The sequence below is a fragment of the Mastomys coucha genome, unplaced genomic scaffold, assembly GCF_008632895.1.
Source record: "Mastomys coucha isolate ucsf_1 unplaced genomic scaffold, UCSF_Mcou_1 pScaffold13, whole genome shotgun sequence".
In the NCBI taxonomy this organism is placed as follows: domain Eukaryota; kingdom Metazoa; phylum Chordata; class Mammalia; order Rodentia; family Muridae; genus Mastomys; species Mastomys coucha.
The window spans coordinates 7,088,261-7,103,226 of record NW_022196895.1 but is presented as its reverse complement, the minus strand read 5'-3'; the positions used below and the strand labels follow the sequence as shown (position 1 = coordinate 7,103,226).

Sequence of the window (14,966 nt, the reverse complement as noted above, 5' to 3'; positions counted from 1 at the left end):
ACTTTTACGTTCTAGGGTCCTAGGATCTAACTGAGGTCCCTGGCTTGGGCTGCAAGCAACCTTTACCTGCTGATCAAACTCTAAACTAATTAACAATTCAAAATAGTTCATATACGCTCCTTTTAGATTGTCTGAATTGACTGAATGACTGCTCTATTTCCAAATACTGCCTAGAAGTCAAGACACTCTGTGGACCGCATTCACATTTGTTTTGACAAGGAGGTGAGATCTGTTTCCTCTTCGCTGGCCACCATGGGGCTCTGACTTGCAGGGCAGATGATGTATAGGCAACATTTTTCTGCTGCCCGGAAGGCCTCATACTCCATGGGCCTGAAGTTGTACACATAAGGGGAAAGGTGAGAGGCACAGTCCTGCACAGCTTTCAGATGCTTCATGAAGTTCTCTGAAGCTCGCCGCAAGCATGGCCATTCTCTGTGTACAGCTAAGGAAAAAACACTGAGCATCCAGCCAGTGGTGCCTGGCATCCCAGAACTTTGGAGGTGGAGGCTAGAAGATCAAGAGTTCAAGACTAGACTCAGCTACATAATGAGTTTGATGCCAGTCTGGGCTAATAAAATCCTGTCTCAACACACACACACACACACACACACACACACACACACACAAATAAAATAAAATAAAACTGAAGAGTCCTAAAATCATTCCTGGCAAAAAGAGGAGAATTTTCTGAGGCTAAAAGATATCACCAAATGCCACTGAACAAGAGTCTCTCATGGAATGGACTCTTTCTAAGGAGATGGTTGCGCAGCAAAGCACTGTCAACCAGAAGTCAATTTACCAGGTAAACAACACTGAAAAGCCTGCAGTAGTCTATGCCTTGAGGGCTCTTAAAAAGCCTGAGGGTTTTTGTTTTGTTAAGCTTCTACAATATCTGTCCCAAGGGCTGACCCTTCCCTCAGCCTCTGGCCACTTTACCCAGGTTTTGTGTCGGTTTCATAGCAGCAGCCTCCTGAGGGGACACACACTCGGTAAGGTCACCATTGAAAGGAGTGACCACACTGTCTCCTCTTCTTTGTTGCATTTTTTCCAGCAGCTTGTCCAGGTCATCCCCTATGTCAAAATAAGGGAGAGGTAACAAGATTGTAATGAGCAGCGTGTTTGTTAGCAGCGTCCAGCTTAGGCAGCTGGGATAGGCTCTCATTAACGTCAGAATTCCTACACGGCTCTTTCTGTTGTAGCATTTGTTTCGATAAGAAATTTCCTAGGTGCGTGCTTACAACCACCGCACTTCCAACGCCTGGCTCTCTCTGGCTGGCTTTATATACAATAGCAGGCAGAATGTTCTGTTCTGGTTCTGTCTGACACATGAAAACACTTAGATCCAGGGAGGGAAAGAGAAAATAGCCCAAGCAACAAAGTTACAGTTGAGTTGAGGCTTTAATCCTAGTATCCTTGTGTCTTCCTCTAGAGGCTTCCTGTGGTGTTAGTCACCAGGAGTAAGGATTAAACCACTCCAAGGAAAACTCTAGCAGAAGACTAAAGTCCCCACCTTCCTGCCAGGCTAAGATTTAAACTCAGACAATCGCACAGCTAGGGCTGGCAGGGTGGCCCAGTCTTAAACCACTCACCTAATGACGTTGTTTTGAAATGTGATGCCAGGAAGCTGACCTTCCCTGTGATGAGCTCATAACTAATTTCTTTCAAAAACTCACTTGTGGTAAGCATGCTCTCTGCCAGGGCTCGGGACTGATGTTGACCTGAAGGACAGAGAACAGAGCAGTAACTCATCACTGGAACTAATGCTTGCTGCAACACTAATGATGATGGATGTAGTCGGAGACCACAGAAATCTAAAACTACAGGGACTTGATTAAGAAGGTCATGGTATGTTGAAAGATGTGCATACGAAACATCAGTTTGAATATTGTCTATAGCGGGGCAGCAACAAAATCTTTGTAACATAATGCCAGGTGATTGAGGGAGAAATAGTGTATTTTATGTTTGTAACTATAAAGACACAGACACGCAGATATTTAAAGGCTAGAGAAGTCCATAGAAAATGTTAACAGCGTATTTACATGGTTGTTATAAGTTCCTACCTTAAAAAACATAAACTTGTACAGAATTACTTTTAGAATTAAAAATATTAATGATCACAGCCAAGAAAAGCTTTCTAAAACCCTGACATAGAGGTGGCAAGACAGTTTGGCCAGTGCACGTTTGTGAGTAACGCTGGGATTTGATCTTTTTGGCAGGAAGCAGTGAGAGCCATTCAGGGAAGAGAGGAGAAATGAAAGTCTGAGTGCTGGTGTTCTGAGGGGCAGCTCCCTGAGAGCTAGCACAGAGCACATTTGGTCATTGCTCTACTCTGAAGGTTTCCCAGGTGTGGTAGAGCAGGCTCTTTGGTGTGGAGAGTCCCTGGCAAAGAGAACTGGCTAGCACAGGTGCTTTATCACATGACAGAATGGTTAAGACTTGCAAAACCTTTTTACAACGAACTTGCTTTTATTTCTATGTGCAGTGCATGTGTGCACATGTGTGCATGTATTTATGTACCACAATGCATGCAGTATCCTGAAAATTGGAATAGGGTGTTGGATCCCTCAGGACTGATAGACAGCTATGAACTACCATGTGGATGCTGGGAATTAAACCCAGGATTTCTGCAAGAGCAGCTAATGCTTTTAACTGCAGAGCCATCTTTCCAGCCCCAACATTTATAAAATCTTTTAAGGACAGAGGTTACAATGTGATGAGAATACCTGCTTTAAAAGAATGTCTCCAGAACCAGGGGCCTGGGGCACCCACCACACTGAGGGCTTTGATTTGAGAAAGAAAGGAAAGTTAAAATTGGGAGAGAAACCACAGCCATTAACCAGAGAATAATTATGTGGATGCTATTTCTGGATGCCAGAAATTCCAATTGCTATTTCTCAAATACATATGACAGAATGAATGCATTAAACAAGTGATAAGACAAATAAACAAAGCCTCAAACCCACTCACCTAATACCACCACACAAAATTCATTTCCTCTGATTTTTGAGGCACAAATTGCCACGACGTAATCCGGCAGCCTCTGATAGTGTTTCATCTCACTGAGAAGCCTCAGCGTCTCCGAAATGCCTTCTGCTAGAGAGTTCTGGGTCACAATCACATGAACTAGGTCCTGAGACACACTGGCAGCTAATCGAGCAAGCCAGGGGAGCTGTGCCAGTGACAGGGGTGCACACGGGGCACCCAGGGGCAGGGCTCGCTCTCTCACAGAAAATTCCTGCATAGCTTTCAGCATGATCTGCTCAAATTCTTCCCTGAGAGGTATCTGGTCAGGACCTATATTAATGAGAATTACAGTTAGAACATTAGACAATCAGAGAACACAAAATCGAGGCCAGAGAGAAGTGAAAGGGAAGTTGGCAATGGTGTGTGGTTAGTATGAGCTGTGGCTTGGGATCACTGTGAGACAGAAGTGCTTAGTTGCTAGCTGGAGTATGGTAGGTTTAAATGAACAGTGGGATGCTAGGCGCTATGTGTTTGTCTAGCGCTCTAGCTCTGTTCTCCTGTACCTTAGTGATTCTCTCTTTCAAAGAGGATTTGCAAAGATACAAGACCCATTCCGTTGCATGCCCTGAGAAACAGTCATTTTGAATCCTTGGCACTATGAATTCTGATGACTAATAAATGAGGCAACACACTGATGTGTAATCAATTTTAGGTTCTATTCATTTCTCATTTTACATGGATACTTTACAAGTATTTAAATGGATTGTCTCCATCTAATTTTGACATTATCCACAGGGAAATGAATCATTTTTCATTTCCAATTTACATGTTTCACAGTCCCCAACTCTTCCCAGGCAGAGGATGCTTGGTCATCTCATTCTCTCCTGCACTCTGGGTTGTCAAATATGACATGTGGCTTCTTTCCACAGCCATAGTTAAGTAAGCTTATACTGATGACCTGTGGCCTCTGAAATTAGAGGGATTTTGTTTTTTATTTTCTTTAGAAACTTTTTTTTTTGTTTTGTTTTTTACTTTATGTATATGAGTACACACTGTAGCTGTACAGATGGTTGTGAGCCTTCATCTGGTTATTGGGAATTGAATGAATGTTTAGGACCTCTGCTTGCTCCGGGCTCGCTCAGTCCCTGGCTGCTCTAGCCCAAAGATTTATTTATTATTATACATAAATACACTGTAGCAGGCTTCAGACACACCAGAAGAGGGTGTCAGATCTCATTACGGATGGTTGTGAGCCACCATGTGGTTGCTGGGATTTGAACTCAGGACCTTCAGAAGAGCAGTCAGTGCTCTTACCCGCTGAGCCATCTCACCAGCCCCCTTCTTTAGAAACTTAACCAGTCTTTACAACAAAATCAGCAAGCATCCAATTGGCACAAATTAACTAAGACTTCTACCTTTAGTGTAAATTAAAACTCAGGAGATGCATTGACTTGTCCCCTTCCCCACATGTGAATCAAAGACTTGAAAGTCACGGGCTCCTGACTACAGGAGCAGACTCTGTAATGTCTGAGGCTAAGCACTGGCTCTGAACCCCAGGCTACCGCACAAAGATAAGACTACACTCTGTCTGGAAGGAGGGGACAGGGAGTCAGAAACCATTTCTTCCTCTGATGCAAGTTAAGTGGTCTCCCAGCCACTTTTAAAGACAAGCGGGATTATACAAAATATAACACAGTCTGAAAACAAGTAGTTTATATTGTAAATTATATAATAAGTAATTTATATTGGAGAAGACACTTTTCCAGAACTAGTTGAGGGTCAGGGAGAAGAAAATGGGAACCTCATAGATGGGTGCTTGTTTTCTGTACATAGAAACAAAAAGGAAACAGTAATGCTTACAGTATTAGCTTCAGGAGTCAGTGCGTAGCCTGGTACTATGGTGAGTGAGCGGTTGATCCCTAGGACTCCATCCACCTGGCCTAAAATGTTGGTTTCTCATGTCCTTCTTGACCCTGCCTCTTGTTAAGTGGAAGTGAACGGTAGGATTTGTGGCTTTTTTTCTTTTTTCTTTTTTAGATCAGTTGGGAACCATTCTACTCTGATTTTCATTAACCTTTAACAAATTAGAATCATGGTTTGTAGCCATGGCATTCATAATATGTAGTGAGCTCAAAGTGGCTGAGTTTGGACTAAAAACTGAAGGGAAAGTGATCATTTTTATAGTCTTCTTCCACCAGAGCACATGACAAACGAAAAGCAGGCCTGGTCTCCATTTCCTATTGTCATCCATTGAAAACCTGAAATGGCTCAGAGGCCCAATTTAAAGCCGCAGACCAGGAGCCAGCAACATATTCTCTTGGGATATATAATGAATCCACACAAAGATACCTGGGAGAAAATAAAGTGGTATAACACGTTCCCAGAATTCTTTGTTATCTTAAAATTAATTTGTAAAGTTTTGATTGAATTACTGTTAAGAAAAAATTGGGAGGACATTCAGTTCAGAAGAGAGATGATCTTTTAGAGCAGCATATATGCTCTACCACTCTCCGTTCTGACTGGATTCTAGGAGCCTTGTCTCCACCTCTTCCAAGCTCAGTAGTGGTAACTTTCCCATTGAGAGCTATCTCCCAGAGCATTGGTTCTGAGGGCTTCTTAGATGGAGCCACCATAATAGGAAGAAACATTTCCAACAGATGGGAGCCCACCTAAATCTGCTGATTCCATTATGTACTTCAAAGGGCTTTCTACCTGGGGAAATAGCACAAAAATTTTTTAAGTGACTGTTATAGAAAGGCTCTTTCTTTCTGAAGAATCTTTTTCCCCGTCAGTACTTGGAAATACAAGGCATTAAAGCTGTCATTTTAAAAGTTTTGTTTTTTTTTAAATGTCTATAATCTGTGAAATATGTGTGAAAATATTCTTGCTGCCTCTTCAACTTATAAGGACAGAATAAAGTTTTTTTTCAAGAACACCAGAACAACTTGTTGGAGGACAGAGAAGTACAAACCTAGGTGAAAGGAAGGAAGGGAAAGACTAAGGGAGGGAGGGAAAAACTGAGGGAGGGAGGAAGGATGGGTGAGGTATGTATGCTGTGTACCAGCAGAACTAATGACTGGGAGTAAAATTCTGGAGAGAATTGATCCGGAAGGGAAAAAAGAAGCTTGTTTAATTAAATCAGAAATCTCTAAGTTAAGAGGTTTTAATAACTGGAAAGAGGATATTATATTTTTTGTCACATGGTTTATTTAACTTACTAGGACCCTGGTTTCTCTGGTGATGTGATCAGTCTGCTTTGCTTGACTAAAAGCTCTGGTCTACAGAGCACTGTCTTCCCTGATTTGGGGAGCATCTAAAGGTGACTTTCATGTCTTAGAAGGCAGCGCACAGTCCAGAGTATGTAGCAATTAAATTCATGACGTCAAGTGAGCCAGAATGAGGTAATTTAAATCACGTTATTACTCACCAACAAGTAAGGTTTTCAAACTACAGGTTTATTATAAAAGCAGGTTTCATGGAAAAATTGGCTTTAAAAACCCCTGTCAGGGCAAAACCCACATCAAGGAGTCTCCTGGTGAATTAAAGGTCCTTGCCAGTGTTGGTATATAACATTGGAAGTACCTGGCTTACTGAAACTTGGGATTTTTAAATTCTATAACAGTGTTGTGGTTTCTTAACACCACAGTATTTTGTAACCTTTTTTTTTTAAAAAAAACAAAAACAAAAACCTCATGAGTAATACAAAGTTTCTGTATGAAGATTTGCACCTCAAACATTTCCTAAGCAAATCAATGGCGTGAAATCCCAGAGTGAATATGTAATTAGGCTGCATATCTGATGGCTCACTGCAGTCTGCAAAATAAAAGAGATTTCAATGGAAATGTGGCTGAGCCCCAGTGTTGTCGGAACACCTGCATACAGTCACTGTAGGTTCAGAGGAAGTGAAGGGTTCATGACCTTTGCGACCCCCTTACCCTAAGGCCTTCTTCTCAAAGGAAGGAGGTTAGGAGGCATCCCAAGACCAGACACCAGAGGGAGCAGTTTGTCTCTTTTATGACAAGAATAGAGAAAAGGGAAAGGCAAAAGAGAGGAAAGGAAAAAGTTAGAAGACTGGGTAGAAGGAAAGGAACTCAGAAACAAAAGAAAGAAACTGTGAGCCAGGTTGGTGGATGGATTGAAAACAGACGCAGTCCATGACTCCATAGAACAACTTACCTAATCGTACAAGGTACTGTATGGTCAGGAGGATCATGTTCTCCACACTCAGGAAATGGGTGCTAGTTAACCCTAATTGTTCCAGATCTTTGTTTTCCAACTGTGGAATCTTGTAGCAATTCACCAGCAGAGGACTCACAACAATGTCACCAACATTTCCATAGAAATAGGGTAAAGTGCCATAGCCTGCCCCAAAAGACATAAGTTAGTTAGCTCAGCGTTTCTGGGTTCCAGTCAGGCACTCTGATACAGCCACCTTTGGGGCTTCACCTATGTGTTTACCATTCTATATCTACTGAGATGAGCCACTCTGGTTCCATGATGCGTTCTCCATCATGGGATACTGCTAACATTACAGTTCTGTCTCAGAAGATCAATGTGATGATAAACAGTCCCTCATCAACTTTCTTTCCAGATGAGAAAACAAACCATGCTAACGTCTCACTTCCCCAGGGCTCCGGGAGGTGAGAAAGATAAACTAAACTTGGTAAACCACATGCTACTGATCAGTTGCAAGTGCTTAGAGATTTCCTATGTGTTTTTTACAACATCAGTGTCTGTTTTTGTCAGATTTTTATATTTATGTGTATTCTGCCTGCATGTGTGGTCTCTGTGTGTTTGGTATCCATGGCGTTCAGAATACAGTGCTGAGTCCCCTAAAACTGAGTTAAGGTTAGTCGTGAGCTATTTATTACACAGGTGCTTACAACTGACCCTGGGTCCTCTGCAAGTGCTCTTAACAAGTAATTCATTATTTTAGCCTCCATATTGGTGTTTTCTGCTAGTTTTTATGAATGCCAGTGATGTTTCAAAACACCCTAGGATAGAAATATGTTGAAAGGCACCTCACCCTGCTCCTGTGGTACAGGAAAGAAAATCATCTCTCTCTCAGGCTTGTTTTCCTTTCCTTTTGAGACATGGCCCCATGAAGGAGCTCTGAATGGAACTCAGTATGTACACAAGGTTATAGCCTTGAACCACAGAGATCTCCATGCCTCTACCTCCCATGTTGTAAAAGTGTGTGACACCACAGATGGCCTCTGTGGGGCTTCCTAAAAGCCAAGTGCTAGAGGAACAATGAGGCCCACATTCTTTCTCTTTTTAAGGCTTAGCTGCATTATGTTTGTTGACGCTAAGAACCTCCTGAGTCACATGGAATTTAAACCACTGGGGTTCCCCCCCAATACCCTCAGACCCAGAATCAGCAGATAGGGTGACTGATAAAGAACAGGGCCTGGGGTTGGAGAAATGGCTCAGTGGTTATGAGCACTGACTGCTCTTCTAGAGTCTCTGAGTTCAATTCCCAGCAACCGCACCATGACTTATAACCATCTGAAGTGGGATCCCATGCTCTCTTCTGTGTTTCTAGACCTGCCTGACAAGACCTTCAGATACGGGTATGAAAGGTACTCAACTCAGTGTAGAATGTAAGAATTGGGATCTTAGAATTTAGACCCCCTAACCAATCCTAATTTCATTGCAGTCAGCAGCCAGGGAGGGTCAGACTCCACAGAGTGGCTCTCTCACAGAGATGGCCCCCTGGTTCAGACCTATGCCCCAAGGGCGGTCCTGTTGCTGGGTTTCAGAAGTGAGGTCTGTCAGTTGGCTTAGCTTATTTCTTTTCTTCGAGGCTTGGCTTCCTTCGACTGAACTGTCTCCCTTCCTCAACAGGTCCCCTTTGTGCAGGCTTCCGCACGCAGCTGGGAGTTTAGTCTGAAGGTTTTCTAAGACTCCTCCAGGCAGCAGTAAGCCCTCTCTCCCAAGACTTCTCAAAGCCCTTGGCTGTGAACCTCTCTCTTATTCCAGTGTGTCACACTGTTACTGGAGTGTGCAGTGATAGTGTCTGTTGACGCTGATAAAGGGTCAGACTCCCCCACTGGATAGAGAGAGATTCGTGAGGGCGAGTGCCGTATTCTCAGCTTTAAATCATGTGCTTAATACAACATACAGGGGGTAGCCAAGGAAAACTGAGACAGCCAATAAAGACAGACAAATATACTCACGAGAGAGTAAATAAGCCCACAGAGCAGGGACTGGAGACAGAAGTCTAGCTCTGGAATTCCTCCATCTTACCTATCAGGATCACGGGTCTAACCCCTGAGTGACTCAGCAGGTTTTCAGGAACAATCACAGTTTCCCCCGCAGGGACAGGCCGGGGCTGGAGAATTCCAGTTAATGGGGTTTGTGGAACTGGGGTAGATAAAAGGGGCTCTGGAAAGAAAAAAGATTGTTTGACAAGAAAGATTAGGCATGGGGCTAACTGAAAAACTTCAGAAATCACTACAGTTTTAATACTTTAAAGGCATGGTTTAGAAGTCCAATAGTTTTGTTTTTTTTTAATTTAACATATGCATTACAAAAAATTAGAAGAAAACAAGCCAACCATAATCACATCACTGTAGATAATGACCACTGAGCATTCTGGTGGATTTAGCTTTGTATTTCATATTTACCAACCCCGAGTAAACAAAGATATGGATTTCCATACATAAAGCTGGAAACAGAAGCATGACAGACACTCACCATTGTCTGTAAGCAACTGTAACACATTCCATAGTTCTTTGCAGATATGAGATTTCTATGGAGTCTTCAAAACTACTTAAGCAAGTTAGAAATTGTAAAGACCCTTACCCAGTTCTTAGGGTTGGAGCACTTGTCACTGTCTCCCTAGTAGAACAGGTGGACAATTGTGTGCACACTAAGCTAAGGACAACTTTGGACACAGTCTGGAGACTATGAAGGAGAGCCAAGTAGCTCTTTGTAGTATAGCTACAGACTAAACCATGAGGCCAGAGTAATCAAGAAATATGACACAGAGAATAAATCACAGCATGTCAACTCCAGCACCACTCTGACAAATTGAGTCCACGTGTGCCCTGCGGTAGGCCCTATGCAACAAATGGCTCACCAATTACACTGTTAAAACGAAGGTCAGTTGTAACAGTACCTGAACTTATAGGGAAGGATTATGTTATGGAGACACAATACTACCAAGACTCTTACACTCTGCTGCTAATGACAATGATTGATTCAGGGTGCTTACTTTCAGAGGACAAGAGTAGGAGCAAAACTTATCACCACTAATTAAGGGAAATGTTTAAATACATCATCAGTTAAAATCTCACCAGTTCTTGAAAGAGGACGAACTGTGGGAACTGGCACAAGTAGAGCAGACTGGGATACAGGTGACCCAGGATGCCATCCCCTGTGCCGTTTCTTTGGTGGGCCAGAAATGAACATGTTTGCTGAAAACAAAAAGGAAAGTCAGCTTTGTCCTCAGCAATGGGGAAGAAAGGAAGAATACCAAGTGCTCATAGGACCTTTCCTTTGATCTACACGGAGGTCTGAGTCACTCTACTATGGGCAATGGTAGAGTTAGAAAAAGCTACACTAGTAACTGTAACCATATATTTTGCAGTTTACAATGGGAAACAGTTTACTTCACTTATTGACATCCCTGTTAAGTTGTGGGTAAATGGAGAAAAAGTATTTAATGCCATGCAACTCTTTTAGCACAGAGTTTCTGTACTTCAGTAAATAAAAGACAGATCTGAGTTTTCAAGAATATAGTTTTGATTAAATACTTATTTTTCAGCTAGGTTCTTCCACGTGGAATCACCAACTCACTTAACAGTTACTATTCACATCAATCATGAAATTTCAAAATGTGGCCTTTTAAGCAAAGGGAGCACTACAGAGTACATTCAGATAATTGATTATTCAACAATCTGTAGCACTGGGCTAAAGCGACGGTTCAGTAGGTAAGTGCCATGAACATGAGCATCTGAGAACAATCTTCAGAATCCATATAAGAAAGCCAGGCATATGCCTTTAAAATCAATACTGTACAGACAAGAGGATCCTGTGGCTCTCTGACCAGCCAGTCTAGCCAAGACTGTGAATTCTGGGTTCATTGAGAGATCCTGTCTCTAAGGATAATGTAGAGAGCTATAGAGGAAGACAACTAATGTAGACTTTGGACCTTCACACACATGTACATGTGTACCCTCCCATTACATACATGCACACACATTGTACCTTGATCTATGGATGTGTAGGTAGGCCTTGGAGACAAAGAGTAGTTCCCAGGGTGAGATGGAGTGGAACTGGATGTACTGCTCTTCCCTCCATGGCCACTGGTCCCATTGGCTGCTTCTGTAGAACAGAGAGGCCTCAGATCAGAACGGAGGTTTGAAGGACATTGTGAAGTGGCAGACATCTGGTAAACCTCACACTCGAGCATTCCAGAAAAATTAAGATAGGACAGCCTCGTTGCATAAAACCAGCTACAACTACCAGAACAATTGCCTTCATTAAATAAACTTAAATGTTGGGCATGTCAATGACTATAATAAATAAAAAATTAGATGTGCCAGGAATAATTTCCTGGGACCCTGAGAAATCTTTTAGAATTCTTTTTTTGAAGAAGTCTTTGGAGACAGCAGGTAAAAATAAGGGTAAGCTTGATGAAATTTTAACTTGACTGCATAGAAAATTTCAAACATACAAAAGGAGAGAGAACTATATAATGTATACTACATGCCCACTGCCCAAGTCCATCATTTATTTCATGTAGCCCACCTTGTTTCCTCTGCACAGGCTCTCAGGTGTTCTGGCTAGTCAGAAGCAACATAGTCATTATATAATTTCATTGATACTGCTAATTGAACTTTTAAAAATATATCTGCAATAAAATTATACTTAAAATCAACAGTGATTAATAAATATCATCAAGCAGAAATAGTTTAAAGAAATGGCTTGTTCAAACTGCAATTTAAAAAAAGGAACTCTATGTTTGAATTAGGTGACATGTACAGAATGCTCTTTTGAAAATAAGATTTACTTTTTCTTTTAATGTTGTATATGTGTATCCCTGCATGTGAGAGCATGTGTCCAGAGAGAGGTTGGATACTCTGAATCTGAAATTACAAGCAGTTGTGAACCACCTGATGTGGGTGCTAGGAACTGAACTCAGGACCTCGCAAAGAGCAGTACACACTCTTAACCACTGGGCCATCTCTCCAGCCATTTTAGGTTCTTTTTAATCTATAGTAATTCCATTTTTTCCAGAACATATTTCTTGTGATTATTTCTTTTCTTTTGAAAAACCTTGAATTCCCCATTTTGTGGAGTTTGCTGCCTCAGTGTTCCTAGTATTACCAAACCTCCCTGTGTCCATTGTATTCCCAATAAACCAAATGTTAGAGGCCCAGTCAAATTCATATCCAATTCTTTTCAAAAGAATATTAAAAGCAACTGTAAATGCCCACCAGAAGGCAAAGAGTGAACAGCTTCCTCTCTTCTGGGAATACTAGGAATGATTAGTAGGGATTCAGAAATTATCAGCCTAATTCCTTTTTCTTTTTAAAATTTCATCTTTAGGGTCCAAGTGTAGTGGCACATTCCTTCAATCCCCACACTCGGGAGGCAGAGGCAGGCAGATCTGTAAGTTTGAGGCCAGCCTGGACTACAAAGAGAGTTCCAGAATAGCCAGGGCTGTTACACAGAGAAACCCTGTCTTAAAAACAAAAACATAAACAATAAATAAATAAATAGATAGATAGATAGATAGGTAGGTAGATACAGATAAGTAAATAAGCAAATAAATCTTCATGTTTACTTTTAATCATGTGTACACATGTGTGTTTATGTGTGGGTTTGTGCACATTCATGTGATAACTACAGAGGCTAGAGGATGTTATCAGATCCCTGTTACTCGAGTTATAAGCAGTTTGAGCTGCTTGAGGTAGGTGCTGGGAACCGAACCCCCATACTTTGCCAGTAGCAGAATGCATTCTTAACTGCTTAGCATAATTCTTGCATTATGAAGTCAACTGGATGATTGTAGTAACTAAGATGTTTACTGATCTATTACTTCATTAATTTTTTTCCTCACCATTTTGAAAACTTGGTTTTAGTTTGCTCATATCTAATTAAGAGATAAATACTTCAAGAGTTCCTGGGTTGGGAGAGAAAACAAGGTGGGTTTTGTCAATTGTGATGGTTAACCTTCAGAACAGACAGTAAAATGATCAGCTCTCTGTCTCCTTCTGTCTTACCATTTATTCTTCTTAAGCACTGGATTTTTCTAGGGTTCCATCCTTCATTCACAGCCTGCCTCTTCCTTTCATGCCTGATATTAACTTGATGGTTTTACCTACAGGTTGTAGTTCTCCTCTAAAGCACACATCAGCGTGTAATGAATGGCTCCATTCATTCAGACTCCACACGCCCACACAATCTTCTCCTAGAGAGTCAGTCCCTCCTTCTATAGTTCCTTTCTCAGGTGACAGCATCATTAGCTCAGAAAGAAGGATGTTGGCTGAGACACACCATCCTCAGGCCCACATTAGCCTGCTAGGCCCATCTGATTTTATTTCCAGAGGACTCTCATTCTGCCTTCCCTTTCCCAACCTGTTAACTGGCTGAGGACCTTGGCCTCCCTCCCTTACTCTGTGAGATGACCCCACAGTAGCATTTCTACCTCTTGTCTCTTACATGTTACTGCCCAAATAACCTGGTTTGAATTCTAGAACAGGTCATTTCTCTGTTCCACAAGTGTAGGGTAAACTCCACGCTCCTTAACCTGCCTTCCTGTGGCTCCTTTCTCATCCACCAACCACTCACTGCCTGCCACTTTGGGCTGTACATCTTATATTTCAAGTTCAATATTTAAGAAAGTTCTTGCACATGTCTTGTAATTTTCCTCCTTTCTTTCTTCTAGGAACCCTCTCCCCTGTTTTTGTTTTGTTTTGTTTGTTTGTTTGTTTTTTTAAGCAGATTCTTTGTCTGTAGCTCAGGCTAACTTCTTCTCAGCCTCCTAAGTGCTGGGATTAGAGGTATGTGCTACTGCACTCGCATCCCTGTTTCTTTTTGTCGCATGTTTCTGCTGCTACTGGAATATGAATTGTCTTTCCCCCAACCCTTTGGACATCACTCCTTCTTTTTTTAAGACCAATTTCCTCTAAGGATCCACCCACAATTATTCCTAAAATGCTGGCTACAACACACTAGAAGATCTTGTAGGCCTATCAGCTGTTCTGGATTATGAGACACTATTTGTTTTTATAACCTCAATTGCTAGTCACAGCAGAAGCATAATAAACTCTGGTTATCGTCTCTGTCATTTTGACTCTTCTGGTCGGAACACAGTGAGAGCAGAGCTTTGTCTAGTACTACATTATCTCAGGCAGCTCCACATCTGTCTTCAACTGGCAGCTGCAAAGAGCATGAACATCCACTTTCAAATATTTGTCAATGAAATTTCACACAAGTGTTTTAGTATTTATGAAGAAAAGGAAGGAAGGAAGGAAGGAAGGGAGGGAGGAAAGAAGGAAGGAGGGAAGGAAGGAAGGGAGAGAGGGAGGAAGAAAGGAAGGGAGGGAGGAAAGAAGGAAAGGAGGGACGAAAGAAGGGAGGGAGGGAGGAAAGAAGGAAGAAAGGGAGGGAGGAAAAGAGGGAGGGAAGGAGGAAAGAAGGAAGGGAGGGAGGAAAGAAGGAAAGGAGGGACGAAAGAAGGGAGGGAGAGAGGAAAGAAGGAAGAAAGGGAGGGAGGAAAAGAGGGAGGGAAGGAGGAAAGAAGGAAGGGAGGGAGGAAAGAAGGAAAGGAGGGAGAAAAGAAGGAAGGAAGGGAGGGAGGAAGGAAGGGAGGGAGGAAAGAAGGAAGGAAGGGAGGGAGGAAGGAAGGTAGGAAGAAAGGGAGGAAGGAAGGGAGGGAGGAAGGAAGGTAGGAAGGAGGGGAGGAAGGAAGGAAGGAAGGTAAGAAGAAAGGGAGGGAGAGAGGAAGGGAGGAAGGGAGGGAGAGAGGAAGGGAGGAAGGGAGGGAG

General features: G+C 42.2%; 1 protein-coding gene across 4 annotated transcripts in view; it reads right to left on the bottom strand.

Annotated features, from left to right (window-relative positions):
* Greb1l (GREB1 like retinoic acid receptor coactivator) overlaps positions 1–14,966 on the bottom strand; it is a 265,485-nt gene that overhangs the window by 59,421 nt on the left and 191,098 nt on the right. For all 4 annotated transcript variants that reach the window (XM_031364954.1, XM_031364953.1, XM_031364956.1 and 1 more), the window contains 7 exons: positions 11,179–11,295; positions 10,266–10,385; positions 9,214–9,351; positions 7,141–7,326; positions 2,968–3,294; positions 1,590–1,718; positions 937–1,071 (listed from right to left, as the gene is read on the bottom strand). In XM_031364954.1, the coding sequence (XP_031220814.1) occupies positions 937–1,071; positions 1,590–1,718; positions 2,968–3,294; positions 7,141–7,326; positions 9,214–9,351; positions 10,266–10,385; positions 11,179–11,295 (1,152 nt within the window). The remainder of the gene's footprint in view (positions 1–936; positions 1,072–1,589; positions 1,719–2,967; positions 3,295–7,140; positions 7,327–9,213; positions 9,352–10,265; positions 10,386–11,178; positions 11,296–14,966) is intronic.